At 40.5% G+C, this 17,780-nt stretch overlaps 1 protein-coding gene across 1 annotated transcript; it reads left to right on the top strand.

Annotated features, from left to right (window-relative positions):
* Nucleotides 1-79: 79 nt before the first annotated feature.
* Nucleotides 80-17,448, top strand: iqgap3 (IQ motif containing GTPase activating protein 3). The gene is made up of 38 exons (XM_058394455.1): nucleotides 80-457; nucleotides 836-923; nucleotides 1,574-1,730; nucleotides 2,145-2,222; nucleotides 2,334-2,410; nucleotides 2,514-2,581; nucleotides 2,680-2,793; nucleotides 2,996-3,174; nucleotides 3,283-3,364; nucleotides 3,463-3,626; nucleotides 3,725-3,812; nucleotides 3,893-4,056; nucleotides 4,491-4,651; nucleotides 5,016-5,131; nucleotides 5,246-5,409; nucleotides 5,528-5,618; nucleotides 5,802-5,969; nucleotides 6,200-6,342; nucleotides 7,059-7,229; nucleotides 7,377-7,460; nucleotides 7,547-7,618; nucleotides 7,706-7,775; nucleotides 7,986-8,194; nucleotides 8,400-8,552; nucleotides 9,179-9,342; nucleotides 9,484-9,708; nucleotides 9,839-9,979; nucleotides 10,821-10,905; nucleotides 11,022-11,254; nucleotides 11,345-11,477; nucleotides 11,593-11,695; nucleotides 12,006-12,153; nucleotides 13,837-13,924; nucleotides 14,029-14,241; nucleotides 15,117-15,277; nucleotides 15,394-15,522; nucleotides 15,862-15,970; nucleotides 16,168-17,448. Exons 1-38 carry the CDS (start codon nucleotides 424-426, stop codon nucleotides 16,279-16,281), a joined length of 4,941 nt encoding a protein of 1,646 aa, XP_058250438.1. The 5' UTR covers nucleotides 80-423; the 3' UTR covers nucleotides 16,282-17,448.
* The last annotated feature ends 332 nt before the right edge of the window (nucleotides 17,449-17,780 follow it).

Raw genomic sequence — 17,780 nt, 5'->3', positions numbered from 1 at the left:
GAAAGTAAACTCATCTAATGCGGAAGTGTCACTCACATGGAGGACAACAATGACCATCATGCATTGCGCGCGTCAGGCTTGCCAATGGGATTGCGGCGGGATATTCAAACTGACCGGAGAGTAACAACACTCCAAGTGTGATTTAGGATTTCTAAACAACAAGCGTGTTAGATCGCGGATTATTATAGTCGTTTCGCACCGACCGAAATCGACTTTATTCCTAGGGCATTTTTGTTGTTGAAGACATAATATTGTAGGATTTGTTTTTAACAGCGTTTCAGTTGTTGTTTTGTCAGATACGGGTTTATAGACAGGAGACGTTAGTTTTCAGTGTCGCGATACAATCATAACTGGACCTGGAGAGCTGAAAACTAGCCAAAAAAATAGTTCAACTTAATCTGTAAACATCCAAGACGAATTAAAATGGGAGAATCCGGTGGTCAAATCCGGTCAGGATGTAAGTAAACTACTTATATTGCTGTCGCGTAAATACAAGCTATAAGTGATCAGATGAACTAATGTTACAGATCTGCGGAAGTGTTTACAGCTATTAATAACGCTTTAGATATTAAGTGTCTTCATAACTCATACTAATATAAAGTATTTAATTTAGTTTTATCTAGATTTGATTGTATTGTACGTCGTATATTGTTATCTAAGTTGTCATTTAGAGAGCACTAACCAATAGAGTGAGGTTCATAGGTTCAGGTCTAAGTCGCTGCACTACTTAACCACTTCTGGTGTGAAAATACTCTTACACTCGTCATATACTTTAGGATGTGTTTCAGGTTTATGTTCAGGTTTAATTCTTTCTTTTTGTAACTTGTTTTTAAAGATGAACGGTTAACAGCAGAAGAAATGGATGAACAACGCATCCAGAATGTGGCTTATCAGTACTTGTGCCGCTTGGAGGAGGCAAAGAGGCAAGACCCTGCTGCTCTCCTCAGTTCCTACTGCATCCACATGAAGGAAAACTCCACCCAGGAGCACATGAACTATGTTTAGTTCTGATGTGTTGAGTGGTTGTTGTGTTAATTTGTTGGTCGATAAGGTATTTTTTTGTGAGGAATTAGTATGATGTGCTGAACTGACATTACTGGTATTTAATATGGGAAACAATTTTCACGCATCAACCTCAGTTGCTGTTGGCTCTTTTAAATGAACTTCTTTTCCTTCACTCACTAATACCAGTGATGATTGAAATAAAGTCATATTAATGAGAAATGCAATGTAGAAGTGGTGTTGGACTACTGATCAGAAGGTTTTGAGTTTGAATCCCATGTTCAGCAAGCTGCCAGTGCTGGGCCCCTGAGCAAGACCCTTAACCCTCAATTGCCTAGTTGTATAAAATGTAAGTCACTCTGGATGAGGCCAGTTAGTGAGCTGCAAGATGACCAGCACAATAGTGTTGACGGCGAGCATGCAAGCATGCAAGTCTTTAGAAGCTGATCTGAGCCAAGTGTGTAATAATATATAGATTTAAATGCAAGTCATTCAGGGTGGATTTTTCCTTTAACATAGAAAAATGAAATGTGATTTATTTTATTTATGTATTTTTTTAACTTGCTTTCAGGTGGATGGAGGCATGCCTGAATGAGGAGCTTCCACCTTCCATTGAGCTGGAGGAGGCACTGAGGAATGGGGTTCTCTTGGCTAAGCTTGGCCATTGTTTTGCTCCAAAAATTGTTCCTTTGAAGAAGATCTATGACCTCAACCAGGAACGTTACAAGGTCTGATTTAATATGAAAGAGATGAGAACCTATCAGAAAGATACGAACATCATTGTTGTATAGCCAGACACTGATAAACCACTAGGGAATGAAAAGAGTGCTATAATCCCTTTACAAATATAAGCTGCCTCTATATAAGCTGGTATATGTGTCTAATAAAAGTAAGAAATATTATGTCTCTAGTAGAAATAATAGTATATCTGCTTCCCCGTTACACATTACTGTGTGGAAATGATCTGATGTCGAAATACCAGCATTAGACACCACTGTGCTATAATTACCCACCACATAAATTGTATGTATCAACAGATACCATTAATTGTCGTTCTTCTGTGTAAGGTGTGTTGAATAAATGAGACGCTGAGTGCATTTAACCACAGAATACAAACCGATAAATTGTTGGTGTGATTATAGGTGGTAGGACTGCAGTTTCGCCACACCGATAACATCAACCATTGGAGGAATGCCTTAGTAGAGGTTGGACTGCCAACGGTAAATTAAACCAATAAAGCATATTTCCCTTAAAATGTATGTTCTTTAATTCAAAATATTGACCACACACAGTCATCACTATAATATCTGTAATTCCCTTTTCTCCCTCAGATTTTCTACCCTGAGACCACAGACATCTATGATAAGAAGAATATGCCACGAACTGTCTATTGTATCCATGCACTCAGGTCTGCACTTGTGATGTATTTATAGAGCTTGTACTTTACAGTGTAATTCTACCAGAAATGTCATTTTAATGTTCATTTAATTATTGGCATTATTTTCTTGTAGCCTGTACCTTTTTCGTCAGGGTTTGGCTCCTCAAATCCATGACCTGTGTGGCAAAGTCAAGTTCACAGGTAGAAGCATAAATTTTTTTTTCCCCCAAGCCTTTTTGTTTTTTCTTGACTTCTTAGTCTGAATATTGATGTGCCTTTTCCCCCATTCCTTTGCCTAGATGAGGAGATCAATAACATGAAACTGGAACTGGATAAATATGGTATCCAGATGCCTGCTTTCAGCAAGATTGGAGGAATTCTTGCTAATGAGTTGTCGGTGGATGAGGCTGCTGGTAAGATTTATCACGTCTAGGTTTTGCTGTAACATGTTAGAACAGGACCAGCCTGTTGTCAGTGCTGATGCTAATGAAAGTTTGACTTTTCAGCAAGTAGCAATAAGTTATGAAGTGTGCCCATTATATTATATTCTTGCTACATTATGGAAATTTGGGATGTGAATATCTTCTATGGATACTTTCCCGGTCATGTGTGCAGTGCATGCAGCTGTGATAGCCATTAATGAGGCGGTGGAGCGGGGCTGTGTTGAGGACACTGCACAAGCACTGCGCAATCCCAACGCCATGCTCACTAACCTGCAAGAGCAGCTCATGGCCGTCTACCAGGAGATGCTGCGCCAGGCTCGTGCTCACAAAGCAGCCAAGGCTTCTGCTAAAGTAATGGACACTAAAGTGCTAAAGTCTTGTGTTTGGTCAGATCATATAACATAAATATAATATGTCTGAATCAAATTGCGATTACGATGAATTATTCAATGTTTTTAGGCAAATGGCTCCATGGAAAAGGATATTTATGAAGAGTATCTGACACAAAGTGAGATTCAAGACAACATCACTAGAGTTAATGGTGAGTCAGTGCTCTAGTACTATGCCTGTGGGAATGTTTGAACTTTTGTATGATCGAATTGTGATGTGATGTGCTGTGGGGTGTGTGTGCTTGTGTAGTGCGTGCAGCTGTAGAGCGTGTGGACGAGGCAATAGACTGTGGCGATGCCCTGGCTCTACTATCAGCCCTGCAGAACCCAAGTCTTGCCCTCAGGGGGCTGCTTAGAGACAATTCTGATTGGTATCTGGAACAGCTCACATCTGACCGAGAACAGAAAGCCCTGGTGGGAGCTTTGCAACTCATATAGCCTTGCATTGCGTCTTCTTTATCTTTGTTTGCTTAAGGTGTGAGTCAGTATGTGTGTGTAATATTTTCTTCTAGGATCTGGGCTGTGTGGACCCTCTGGAGAGAAATGAGCTGCAGGAAGGTATCAGCGTGGCCAATGAGGAAGCTCAGCGCTCAGGAACCAGTCAGTTCATGCCCAGCTTTATGACATAAAAATGAATTAAAGTCATACTCATGAGTTTGACTGTGTGTGTGTGTGTATAGTGCTGCAGGCAATATCCAAAATCAACGAGGCTTTGCGGTGTGGTGAGCCACGTCAGACAGTGCGTGCCCTGATGAACCCTGATGCGCTCCTGCCTGATGTTTACCCTTTCGCTGCTGAGCTTTACCAGAGAGAACTCGCTCCTCTGCAGCAGCAGTGCCCCCAGGTGGCTAACATAGCACCACATTTACCAAAACATACAGACTGATTCAGTTCTCCTTCTTCTAGCGTCATTAAAGCCTAGTAAGCTGTAGAGGATTTGTATAACACTGTCAAATTTTGCACTCCCTAAAGTAGGATTTTGCATATTAGACACTTCTGTGATCCAGGATTCGGGCTCCAACACGTAGGCCGATCACGATAATGAAGTTTTACTTTAAAAAAATCTGCAGCCGAAGCTCAAATATGAGAAGTGTATTTGTGTGCATAAGCAGTCCTCAACAAACAGTGCACCTAGCACAAGGATTTTTTTAAAGATACTGTAGAATATAGAGAACAACTTTTATTAATATGTAATGTATTTTAGCTGAAAGTTAAACATGATATTTGGTTAGGTTTGCTTCTATGCTGAATCTGCTTTGTGTGTGTGTGATTGTGTAGGGTGAGCTGCAGCAGGAGGAGCTCTTCGTGGCTGTAGAAATGCTGTCGGCAGTGGCATTGATCAACCAGACGCTGGAGGCTAAAGATATGGGCGCATTCTATGCCACTCTGGTCAGCCCTGCTGCTGGCCTTGCAGACATCGACGACAGCTTAATGCAAAGGTGCGACACACTGCAGAGGATTGTTTTATCAGTGGTCATTTTAACCCGTACTGCTTCTAACTACTCAGCAGCTAAGAGTCCTTACCTACTCCTCTTAAGTCCACTCACATTATGCATTGCCTTGGCATCTGCCTGCAAGGATCATGTTGAGTAAGAAGCCAGATTAACACAACTATATTTTTTTTTTTAAAAAAAAGGTTTTTTTGTGAATATGGGAGTTACTTTCCAACCTTGTCATGGCATCTGCTTGCAAAGATCATTTGGTCATTTTGAGAAAGGAGCCAGTTTGACAAAAAACAATATTTATACACAAACATGCACACAAATATTTGTACACATTATATTTAGTTCAGTCTTTACTTAGGTATTTTGAGGAGCTTTCTGAACTGAAGAGGAAGGCTGGCAGAGTGCTTCTGACCTGGAATGAGCTGCAAAGTGGAGTGAACAGTGTTAACATGGCAGCTCAGGAGGAGCATGACCGTAAGTATAGGTTTCTACCTTTCCAACCTATTAGAACTTTTCTCAATTGTCTAGAGCCCTTGGTTTGTATAATTATAGAAACCCCATGTATCCTTCCTCTTGTCTTTTTATTAGAGATCCTAACTATTGGACTGATCAACCAGGCCCTCTGTCGCAGTGACCCTCAGAAAACTCTGGCTGCATTGTTGCTGCTGTCTAGTGGCCTGAAAGATGTAGTGCCACAGAATGGAAAGCGCTACCACGATGTACTTACCCATCTCAAGAAGCGCAAGGCAGAGGTGTTGTATACAGCAACATGGAGAAAGAATTGTAGAGATACAGACAGATTTTGAATTAGCCTTATTAGATTTTGTTTTCATTTCTTGTCTTTGTTTTGTGTCTGTATTCATGGTGCAGATGATTCGAGACCCTGGAGCAGAACTGTGGTTAGCTGATATTCAGGAGGGAGTCAGTCTGGCTAACCAGGATACTCAGAAAGCTCTGAAGAGTGAGTGTATAGTGAAACCTTACATTTAGGACATTTTGAACTCAGCTTGCATACCCAGGGCTGATCCAGGTGTGAAAGTATGAACATGCCTGAAGATCATCTAACTTACAAGAATACAGGCTTCTCTATTGCTGGTTTTTAGAATGTATCTTATAAGTTCTTATGTGTGAATTTTGTTGTCAGTGTCTCTGGGCCTGGCTGCGGTTAATCAGGCAGTGAAGGAAGGTAAAGCCTCTCAGACCCTGCGAGTGATGCGTTTGCCAGAAGTGGCTCTGAGGAGTGTGGTAGCGGAGTGTGCAGCTGTGTACCAAACTGAGCTGTCTGCCTTGCTTCGTGCCAAGCACATGGAAGGTCAGTCTAATTGTCTCATCATAGACTGTTACTGTACTGCCACGACTGTACTATACTTTCACATACTATTGGAGTGAATATATATAAATGCAAGACATATATATATTTTTATTTGTATACATTTTTGTTTATCCCTAATGAGCAAGCTAGTGGCAACAGTGGCAAGGAAAAACCTCCCTGAGATGATATTAGGAAGAAACCTCTTATCTTGTGTCTTTCGTTCGGAACAGGTGATAACAAAAGCCCATGGATTAGAACAAAGACTCTAGATGGCAGCTCGTACTACTTCCATCTGCAAAAGCTGGAGGGTGGCTGGGAGAGACCTCATGGATTTGTCCAGAATAGCATCTTTCTCAGTCATGAAGAAATCCAGGTACTTACAGTACTGTTACTGCAACCACAAATAACAGATCTGCCTTCAACAGCCTGAATCTTTAAGCAGTATTCGTGTCATTAATATGCCATTAATATTCTCTGTTTGTTCTATGTCTATTTCTTTTCTTTGGATAATTATTTCTTAAGAGCTGTATAATTTGAATGCATTGGAATATTAATAAGTTTATACCTTTCTCACAAAATGAATATTTGCAGCATTTCTGAACTATGCATTTGTGTATAAACTGCATAAGGGGGAGTATCGTACCTTTTTTCCAGAACGTTTCTTTTTTCCTAATGTTACCCAGGATTAATGTTTTATAAAGACTAGTATCCTTTAACTTTTTCTCATGCGTGATTAATTTTTAAAGCATCCTTAACGATTGTGCTGCATTCGAAGTGGTGTCTTATTTCCTGTATATGCTTTAGTGCACAGGGTCCAAAGTGTTGTTGATCCTGTGGTATAATGCATAGTGTGAACACGTGAATGCAAAGAGTAGGAAAATGTTGAACTACTTACATAAGCCTAAATACAAAATATAAACTTTTGTTAAAATTAAATGTTTCTTCAAATCCATTTTCTTATGCCAAGGAATCAGGGTTATTAAAGTACTAGAATCAAAATATTTCTGCACTAGACGCAGCATGTTGGAATTTACATACATTAATATTCAAATGATAATTTATTTATGGATTATGAAAATTAAATTGCAGGCAGTGTGCAACAGTGTAACTGTGGCACACAGTCGGGAGGTGCAATGGAAGGCCAGTGAACTGATGGTGGTGCAGCTGCAAGCCCGTGCACGAGGTTTCCTCCTCCGTCAGAAGCTTTCTGAGCGCTTGCACTTCCTCAACACTCAGCTACCTGCCATTATTACCATACAGGTAAGAAATCATCGAAATGCTGCCACCAAATTTATTGCAGCTGCTCAGAAAGATGGCTCTAGCGTTAGTGTTATTTTGAAATAGGGCAAAGCTTTTTTGCATCACTGGGTAAATTATCTAATGATTGTGTTTGTGCTGGTTTGGTAGTCTCACTGGCGGAGGTGTCTGCAACAAAGAGCCTATAGGAAGAGACTGGAGTACCTCTATCGGAACTGGAGAGCAGTGGTCAAAGTAAGAGCATATACTGTATACCTTTTGTAATTCATACAGAAGTTCAATTTTTCCCTACACTTTCTTATCTGGTTGTGCTTTCATAGATCCAGGCATGGGTGAAGATGTGGATCACTCAGAGGAGGTATCGGGCTCGTCTGCGCTACTTCAGAAGACATGTGAGTAGCTCAGCTTAACTGCAAATTACAGTTGAACATATGAGAGGAAAAAACTAGATGTAAATGTATGAAGTTTGTATCTTTTAGGTTGGTGCCATCATAAAGATCCAGGCTTTCTTCAGAGCCAATAAGGCACGTGAAGAGTACAGGATGCTGGGTATGTTTTTTTTTTTTGTTTTTGTTTTGTTAATTGTATGTTAATCTTTGTTAGATCTGAAGTAAAGTACTCTTTAACTTTTAAATAGCCATTTTCTTAAATGCTTTTTGGCAACAGATCATGTAGCGTGTGCTAACATTGTGCTGAAATACTCTCTTGTTACATGTTCTTACATTTTCTCCATGTCTGTCTCTATCTGTGTGCACACAGTACACTCCAGCACTCCCCCCCTGTCTGTCGTGCGCAAGTTTGCACACCTGTTAGAACTGGGGGATGATGATATTCGCCAGGAGGGGGAGCTGCTGCGTCTGCGGGAAGAGGTGGTGCGCACCATCCGCTCCAACAGACAACTGGAGGCAGACCTGGACCTTATGGACTTGAAGATCGGCTTGCTGGTCCGCAACCGGGTCACGCTCCAGGTCAGAAACCACACACGAAGAAAGTTGTTCAGCCTTCTTAGTCAGCGGACATGTTGTTCTTTGACATCCCACATGAATTTAATTACTTAATTGTTTTCAGAGAAATATCAGTGCTTTAGTTGTTTATTCTCGGCGCCAGGATGTCTGTTCATGAAAACTACTCCATGTGTGACTCTGTCCTGTTTGGTCTGGTCCTGGGGTGCAGGAGGTGGTGTCGCACCATAAGAAACTCACCAAGAAGAACAAAGAAGAGCTGTCTGATATGATGGCCCTGGACAAACACAAAGGTCTCAAGTCTCTGAGCAAAGACAAAAGGGAGAAGTTGGAGGCTTATCAGCACCTGTTCTACCTGTTGCAGGTACATCCATTTCCTAGCTGCGTATGGACGTTAACTTTGAAGGAACGCTCCAGTGTTTTCAACCAACTATCTATATACCATCTGTAATGTGTATTAATGACAATGTCAACATTCAACATTTTTTGTGCTGAAACAGAAAACTTGTTGACTCAACCGAAACTGAAAGACATTAAATAATTGTAACTAACACAAATTTAAAACTACAGCTGTTACACTCTAACAGTACTGGTGTTAGTATGAGGTCAAAGGGAATGTCTTACTACAGTGATTTTTATGTAAATATTTGTACGTTTTACCAATGAATAATGTTGACTGGCTGCTCCAACAACTGCCGATAGACTTCCATTATATGTGATGTTTGAGTGAACTGGTATTCTCTTTTCTTTTCACAATGCGTAGTAATGCTTTAATTACTTTCAGTGAATATGGGTGATTAGCATAAGTGAACTTCCTTGCAAATATGAAGCATATGGAAATAACACTGGGAAAAATTCTAGAGAATAACGAGTTAGTTTGAAAGGCATTACTCTGGCATGCAATGCCGTTCACGTAGGGATTGTCTCTAGTGCTTCTTGCGTTTGGTTCTGCATAAACTGATCCTGTCGTGTGTCTGTTTGTGTCCACAGACCCAGCCATCATACCTGGCCCAACTCATATTCCTGATGCCACAGAATAAGAGCACACGTTTCATGGAGACGGTCATCTTCACTCTCTTTAACTACGGCTCTGACTGTAGAGAGGCATATCTGCTGTTGCAGCTCTTCACAGCTGCCCTTCGCCACGAGATCAAGTATAGTTCCCATATCGATGCCCCTTTTTTTCCTCCTCAAGCATGAATTTCAGGCGATGCTGTAGCGGCTTAATTAGCTTGACTTAAAAGTTATATTGTGTTATTTATATGTTGCATTTTATGTATTTTTCTGTGAGAAAGACTGAAGGTGGACCAGCCTCAGGAGGTGGTAACTGGGAACCCCACAGTTATAAAGATGCTGGTGAGTTTCTATCGTCACGCTCGTGGCCAGAATGCCTTGAAGGAGATTTTGGGGCCAGTGGTGCGTGAGGTTCTGCAGGACCGCACACTCAGCATTCGCATAGATCCTGTGGAGATATACAAGAGCTGGATCAACCAGACTGAGAGCCAGACCGGCCACAAGAGGTCAGTGCTACATCTGTTCTATGAACACGTTCTGCATATTGTGTACAATATTCATTCACGTTGTGTTCTAGTAGAATTTCTGTTTTATTATTTTGTGTGTTCATGCTATGTTTGTGGTGTGTTTTCACAGCTCACTGCCATATGAGGTGAGTGCAGAGCAGGCCCTCAGTCACCCAGAGGTGCAGCAGCGTTTAAACATTGCAATCACTAACCTGAAGACGCTGACTGACCGTGTGCTTCATGCCATCACCAGCAACCTGCACAAACTACCGTATGTATATACACACCTGCATAGTGTTTGTAATGTCTTTTCAGAGTGCTCCTTCTACTCTTTCTTTTTGGCTAAAAATATGCCAAAACCCCAATAGAAGAAAATTGTATTTCTCGGCTCCAACACTTGATTACTACCATTTGGAGGTCCAAGTTCTATGCTGGTTAAGTAAATTACTTTATATATTTAGTTTATTTATTTGTTTAAGCTTTTCCCCCTCTTCTCTCCCAACAGTAATAATTTGCAAATTCCCTCTCACTAGCTAGTTCTCCCCTGTTACACTACAGCTAATGACTAGAGAGGGTGAAACCTCAGAAGTTGGAAGCTGCTCTGTTACATGTACATGAGCTCATACACACTCACATCGGTTAGTTAATTTCGCTCCAATTGACAGGGGAGAGCTTAATACCATCCTTCTTCCCTCGACAACACTGCATGATTTGCCACCTTGGATCTTTTTAGCCACAGATGGCAGTGCCATTCTCAGCACTTGAACTCACAATCTCCTGACGATAGAGTGGAACACATTTTATATTTGCACCACTAAGGAGCTATGCCACTGGGGCCTTTTAAATGGAGGTTATTTACTACATAAACTATTTAGGGATATATCTATATGGAATTTTCTAGCGTTTTCACTGTGGTTCTTGGATGCAGATCTAGAAAATGTTCTGGGGACATCTTGATAAATTATACCTGTTTAAAAGATAAGTAAATAAAGGCTCCCCTATTCCCCCAATCCCCACCCCAACCTTTAGCTGTTTTGAGGAGTGCTTTGCTCTGATGCAGACTTTAATCTCACGTGCCATTTTGTGTGTGTGTGTGTGTGTGTGTGTGTTAGGTATGGGTTGCGCTACACTGCTAAAGTTCTGCGAGACTCCCTGCATGAGAAGTTTCCTCAAGCCAGCGAGGAGGAGTTGTACAAGGTTAGTGTGTTTATTTCTACAAGCAGTAGAAGTGGTCAGTTGAAGTTTGCACTTCTATGTCTCTCTTGTGTAGTTTATAGATTTCTGTACAGCTGTGTAATTATCAGTTCTGTTAGATTGTAGGCAACCTGGTGTACTACCGCTACATGAACCCTGCTGTGGTGGCTCCTGATGGATTTGATGTTGTAGAGTTTGGAGTAGGTTCGGTTCTTCTGCCTGATCAGCGACGTACCCTCGGTTCTATTGCCCGAATCCTGCAACACAGCGCAGCACACAAGCCCTTCTATGGGGACTCTGCACATCTGCGAGCCCTGAATGACTACATCACACACATGCACGGCAAATTCAAGTGAGTTCAACAGTCACTAATTAAATATTGTTACTGGAATGTAAGGAGTTTTGAGACAGTTGACTCGAACAGCCCCTGTTTGACTAACAGGAAGTTCTTGAAAATGGTGTGTGATGTTCCCGAGCCTGGGGAGCGCTTTAACATTGATGAATATTCTGAAATGGTCATCCTCAACAAACCTGTTATCTACATCTCTATTAGCGAGCTCATAAACACTCACAAGGTATGTCTGTTTATTACCAATCTTTTGTTGTCATATTCTTTTGTATGTGAATTTTTATATAAAGAGTTCATTCTGCTGTATGTTCTAAAGTGTTTGAGTCTTGGTCTGTGTTCAGCTGTTCTTGGAGCACCAGGATGCACTGTGTCCTGATCAGAATGATGCTCTGTTCCTGCTGCTGAGGGACCTCGGCAAAGTGCCTTCTGTTCAAGCCCTTGTTGGTTAGTCTGCACACCTGCGTACTCCGAATAACTACATCACACATGCTCCCCAAATAATCTCCCTCCCTGAAATCTCAATCTATCTTCTCAAAATAGAGTGACCTTACTTTAACACTTCTTCAGACAAACTTTTACAGCCTTCTTTATAGTGTGTTATGTTATTTGGGGTGTTTATTATCTGAATAGAACTGATTATTACTCCTGAGCAGAGGCATTAGAGAAAAGCGCATATTAGTGTGTGTGAATGGTTTAGTTACTAGCGAGTGTAACTAACTTTTTAAACATGTCTATTTGTAATGATCTCTCATAGGAGAGGGGGTTATCAACTCTGCAGACCCAAATCTGGAGCAGACTTTGGCTCAATACAATAAGATGGAGGTATCGCTCACCCTCACCTCCAAGTTTGACATCTTTAAAAGCTCTGATGAGAAACCCGATGCTCGAGGCATTCTGCTCAGGTGAGGCATCATGTGATGTTGCCTTGATTTAAAAGGCAAAGTTCTAAATATAATTGTGTATGCTGTTACACTATATGGCCAAAAGTTTGTGGACACTTCAAACCTTCAAACCCATATGTTGGCCTTCCCTAAATTATTACCGCTAAGTTGGAAGCAGGTAATTGTCTCTGTATGCAATCGCTTTGCAATTTCCCTCCAGTGAATCTAAGGGGTCCAAACCTGCTCCAGCATGACAATACCCCTGTGCACAAATCCAGCTCCATGGAGACATGGTTTGCAAAGGCTTAAGTGGAAGAACCACAAGAAGCGGCTTCAAGAATTCGGATCTCAACCCTACTAAACATCTTTGAGATAAACTGGAACACTGACTGCACCCCAAGGCCTCCTCACTTGACCTCAGGCCCTGACCTCACTATGCTATTGTGAGCAAATCCTTATAGCCGTGCTCCAAAATCTAGTCTTCCTAGAAAGGTGTAGTTTATTATAACAGTAAAGGGTGAATGAATTTGGAATATGATGTTTAAAAAGCACATATAACTGAGAAAGTCAAGTGTCCACATACTTTTGGCCACACAGGGTGTGTTCTCTGTTGTTCTGATTCAGGTAATGTACTGAACTGTTTACAGAGAAACCATATTTTAGCTCAATCACATTATCACTTTTGACTGTTAAAAAATAGTTTATGAATGTTAAAGCAGCAGGATGTAAGATTTTGCCCTCTCTGGTAGTAAAATGTAAGCTACGTGCAGAGGAATATTTTCTCCACTATGCAAATAAATCTGAAAGCTGTGAGTATTACACATTAAGCATGAATTCAAGGTTACATCCTAAACCACAATCTCAGGAAGGTTTTTCTTGCCACCTTTGCCTATGGCTTGTTCAAATGTATAAAGATTTCAAATTGAATTGAATTCTATACATTAAATAATTACTACATAACAATGACACATAGGAGTACTAGATGTGTCGAGTATGGAAACAAGCACAAAGCTTGTTAAATACAAAGCTATCTTGATTGCTTTACTCTTGACCAATAAAAATGCCTGTTATGATAGCATACCAACAGATCAGGTCATAGACACAATTCTGTCAAAATTACCCAGAGCAGGAGTACAAGTGAGTGTTAATCTGCTAATTTGCTCTTGTCCAATGTAGTGGAGTATAAAATGCAAAACAAAAAAGAAAAACTCAACTGTGTGCCATTAAGTGCTGACTAACTCACTAAAACAGCTTAACAACTGACTATTGATTCAAAAATTAGCTAACTATCTTTTGACCGACTATCATTTGCCTCTTACCAATTTTCAAAAGAAATAAATGTCTTCTCCATCAGCTAGGAAGTCCTAAATATCCATCACACCTTAATCCATTTTCCTTACAGTATAATATTAGGCTTCCATTCTATTGTCATGTTCTCATTCTCTAATCTGATTGGCTGTGGATCTTGTCAGTCAGTGTAACTCCTACAGAACTTAACAAAATGGTCCTATATTTTGTATCTTTAAGTGAGCCTCATTTATTTACACAAACTTTAGAGTACAAAGCATTACACAGCGTTTTGAAATTCCTAGAACAACGATGCTTTCTTCTTTCCACCGTCATCAAAAAAAATCTAAATAATTAAACATCTTGTTTGTAATTATTACAGCTAGTGCAAATGTTTGTATTTTACCTCTGTTCCAGCACTAAGCAGCTGATAATTGATGTGATAAGAGCTCAGCCTGGAGATACACTGAGTGAGGTCCTCCGATCCTCTGTGTCTCAGGATCAGGTATAAGTGAACATACATCCACATACTCCTCTATCTTCAACAATCTCACTTTCAGTACACTCGGGTACAGTGAGGACGAAACACTATACATTGTGTGTGTTTAGGAGGTGCAGCATGGCTGGATGATGCACTGCAGGGCGCAGAGAGACGCCCGCACCCCGGAGAAAATGAAGAGGAATAAGTCTTTGATTGCTGATAGCAACCTGACGCTGGAGGAAAAGAAGCGGAAGATCCAGCGCAGCCTGAGGAGGCTGGAGGCTCTTGGAGTACTTACTCCACCAGATTCTGAGACTCAGATACTTCAGCTCATTGCCAAGGTACAAACACAATACAGGTGCAGACGTTAACACTCTCTCATGAAGCATATTACCCAGGTCCATATGTAAATTAGCTCTAAACATTGTGTTGTCATCTATCTGTTTATGAAGATTTTTACAGATTTAAGAAAAATAAAAGCATGGAAATGTTTTCCAGTAAAACTAGAGTATTCCTTTCAGAGAGCTTTCACATATGTTGTTAAATTGAACCCTGGTGTGTTTTTCTCTGTGCAGTTTGTTTTGTTAGGTGTGAACACAGCACAGTTTGATTGCAGTAAGAAAGCAATTTGACCCTGAATTCAATCCAACTGCAAAAAGTCAAACAAATTTTTCTGTAGATTCAAACTGTGCTGCAGTGCTGTAGAAATGAACAGTAAAACAGTGGATGCATGGATGTATTAATTCTTTAAAATCATGTACTATAGTTATTTTTATAATGATCTAGTCATTTTTGAGCATGTCTCTGTGTTCTCTGTGCTCGAGGGAGTTTTACGGTTTCTACTCATACTTTGCAAACCCTTAGGCAAAACGATTTCTGACCTCATATTTCTGGCCAATGAAGGACTACAATTACAACCTTGTACACCCCTCAACCAGTTTGGTGTGTCTTGTCCCGAAACCCCCCCTCCCCCCTTTTTTTGGCTTTTGGACCAATAGATATGAAAGCGACTTTAAAAATTTGTGGGACTTAAATAAAACAAGCAGTAGGTTATTTCATTGTAAAAAAAAATAAAAATAAAAATAATAAATAACACAGACAGTTGTGTTGGCTTGTGGATTGCTCTTAGATACACTAGCACTAGATCTGTGCTTAATCCTCAGGGGTATAGAAGTGTATTTTTTTTTGGTAAGACACCGTGCTGTCCCCGTCGTAGGATATCCGTCATCAACGTCTGCACCGTCAAAGACGGCAAGCTGAGCTGGTGAAGCTCAAACACACACTGCACAGCCTGCACTGCAAGAGCTCCTTCCACTCTGAACAGATAGACTACTACAGCCAGTACATCTCCACCTGCTTGCACAACCTCACCGCCAGGTAACACACACACACATGCACACACACAGAGGTACAAAAGCACTAAAACATGTATAACATGGTGTGTATGTGTGGAGAAGAGCTCCATGCTGATTGTGTTTCTTCTGGCCCATCAGTCAGAAAAATGGAAAGAAGGCAGCAGACACTAAAGGGAAGAAGAGCAAGCAGCTGACACTGACCTACACGGCTGCCCGGCTCCATGAGAAGGGAGTCCTCCTGGAGATAGAGGATCTGCCCATCACACAGTAGGAACATCTGAAAAGCCAACCACATACACACACACACAGACATTTGTTTACTTTCTCTTTTAAATCCTCTATGTCTGCAGATCCTGGCATTAAGCAGAAAAAAATCTTGCTTCTGTTACAACTATGTTACAGACAAATCTGTCTGGATGAACAGAAACAGAAGGGAAAAGTCTGTTTTTGGAAAAGTTTCTAAGAAAGCTGAAAACATTTATCAGTGTGACCTAAATCACACATCAGAGCACTATCAGTGAATGCGAGTGCTTTCGTAAGATTTATGAATATTTGTTTTGGGTCTGTTTCAAACCTGTGTGTGTGTGTGTGTTTGCATGTGTGCAGGTTCAAGAATGTGATCTTTGACATCATACCCAGTGAGGAGGGAGGCACCTTCCTGGTTAAGGCTCGGTTTTTGGGAGTGGACATGGAACGATTTCCCTTGAAATATCAGGTAATTACCCAAAAATGCACAAATGCTGTTCATCTAAACACTGATCATCTGGATTGTATCAAAAAACAGGCCAGTGCATTCTGAACATATAATACTATGTAAATCTTTTTGCAATTAGTGGGTGGTGTTTTCCATTGTATCAGGAAATTGCACTGTTGCTTATGTAGTCATGAATAACTGTGTTTGTGTGTGTGTAGGACTTGCTACAGCTCCAGTATGAAGGAGTTGCTGTGATGAAGATGTTTGATAAGGCTAAAGTCAATGTCAATCTTCTCATCTTCCTTCTAAACAAGAAATTCTTCAAAAAGTGATGTGGACTAATGACGGCCAGGTCCGCCCACCATAGACACAACACACTAGCTAGGCTGTATTTGATAAAACACCACCAATTGGACATGTGCACCTTATTAGATATTTGAAAATAATGGAAAATAGGCAAGGAAAGCCTGGTGAGGTTTATATTCATGACATATGATTTACTTTCTGGGGGTTGTTGGGAATATAATCATATAATATATAATAGATCTTTGTTGAGCAGCATTTTGTCTCTTTACAGCTATGCAGTACATGTGTATTGATATCCCATTACTACTCAGCCATTTTATATTCCTGAAGGGAAAGTGGTAACACTTAAAGCTTCTTTGCCATATATTTTATAAAATGCCAGGGGTTAGCTTAGCTTCCTCTTATATGCGGACATTTCTCCTAACACGATCTTGACTATGATCTCCTATCTTTAAATCTACTTTGTTTTAATGAGTATTATACTGTATCAAAGGGACAATCTGTAAAATTTGTATTTATTCCTAATCTGTTTTTGTCTGTGTTATTTGCTCATGTAGATCACTCCGTCTTTCTTGTGTCTGGGATTTACTGCATTATTAATTGTGTGCACTTAAATAGAGCACTTGATCTCAGCATTACTCCAGCAGTATTGGGTTTTACCCACTACTTATCAAAAGCCGTACTCAAAAACCACACACACACTCGCCATCAATCCATGGTGTACACAGCCGAGCATTGCGTTCGGTTCTACTCCTACCAGCTAAGATGCTTAATGTATGACTGACAGCTTGGGCATGCTTCATTCTTCACCCATTGCCATGAACTTGACTGGTAATGCAACAGTTTTGAGTCTTACAGCTGCTCGAAGCTCGGTGTGAAAGTGTTTATTTGTGGTCAGTGTTAAAGCTTTTAGTAGTTCTAAGGTCCTACAGTGTTTTATTATGCCTGCAACCCCCCCCCCCTCTTCTTTTCAACACAGTTAAACATGGTTGCAGGGTATTTGGTGTCAGAATGTTGCTTGTTTGTACTCTGTATATATTTTCTCTCCACTTTATATCATTTTCCTCTCTTTGTTTTTTGCTGTCCTTGCATTGTGTTTTCTGTAACTCAATGTTACCTTCAAATATTTTACACAACATTGTACTCTTTGTTGCAAAGTTATTTTAAAATAAAGTGCCATTTCTCTTTTATGAGCAAGTTGGGTTTTTTTTAGTCAGTTTGTATTGTAATTAATTTTTATTTTTTTTAAGATTATACACGAGGGTTGTGGTGGAATTATGAAGGACCAAGACTATGAATGCCAATCTGCTAAATATATAGATTAAACAATGCTACCTAAAGCACAGTGTAATGCGGTGGTGTGTATTGTGGAAGTAAGGTTGTGTTTAATTGGAATAAGTTCACAAATCCAGTAAAGAAACTCAGTCGCCTGCTCGACCTTTGAACCACTACGGCCACTAGCCACAACAAGCCCATTCACATCTCTCCGTGACCGTCAGCGTGGCCCCGCCCCCGCCCACCGCGC

The sequence above is a fragment of the Hemibagrus wyckioides genome, linkage group LG01 (assembly GCF_019097595.1).
Source record: "Hemibagrus wyckioides isolate EC202008001 linkage group LG01, SWU_Hwy_1.0, whole genome shotgun sequence".
NCBI lineage: Eukaryota > Metazoa > Chordata > Actinopteri > Siluriformes > Bagridae > Hemibagrus > Hemibagrus wyckioides.
This window is presented reverse-complemented; position numbering and strand designations above follow the sequence as displayed.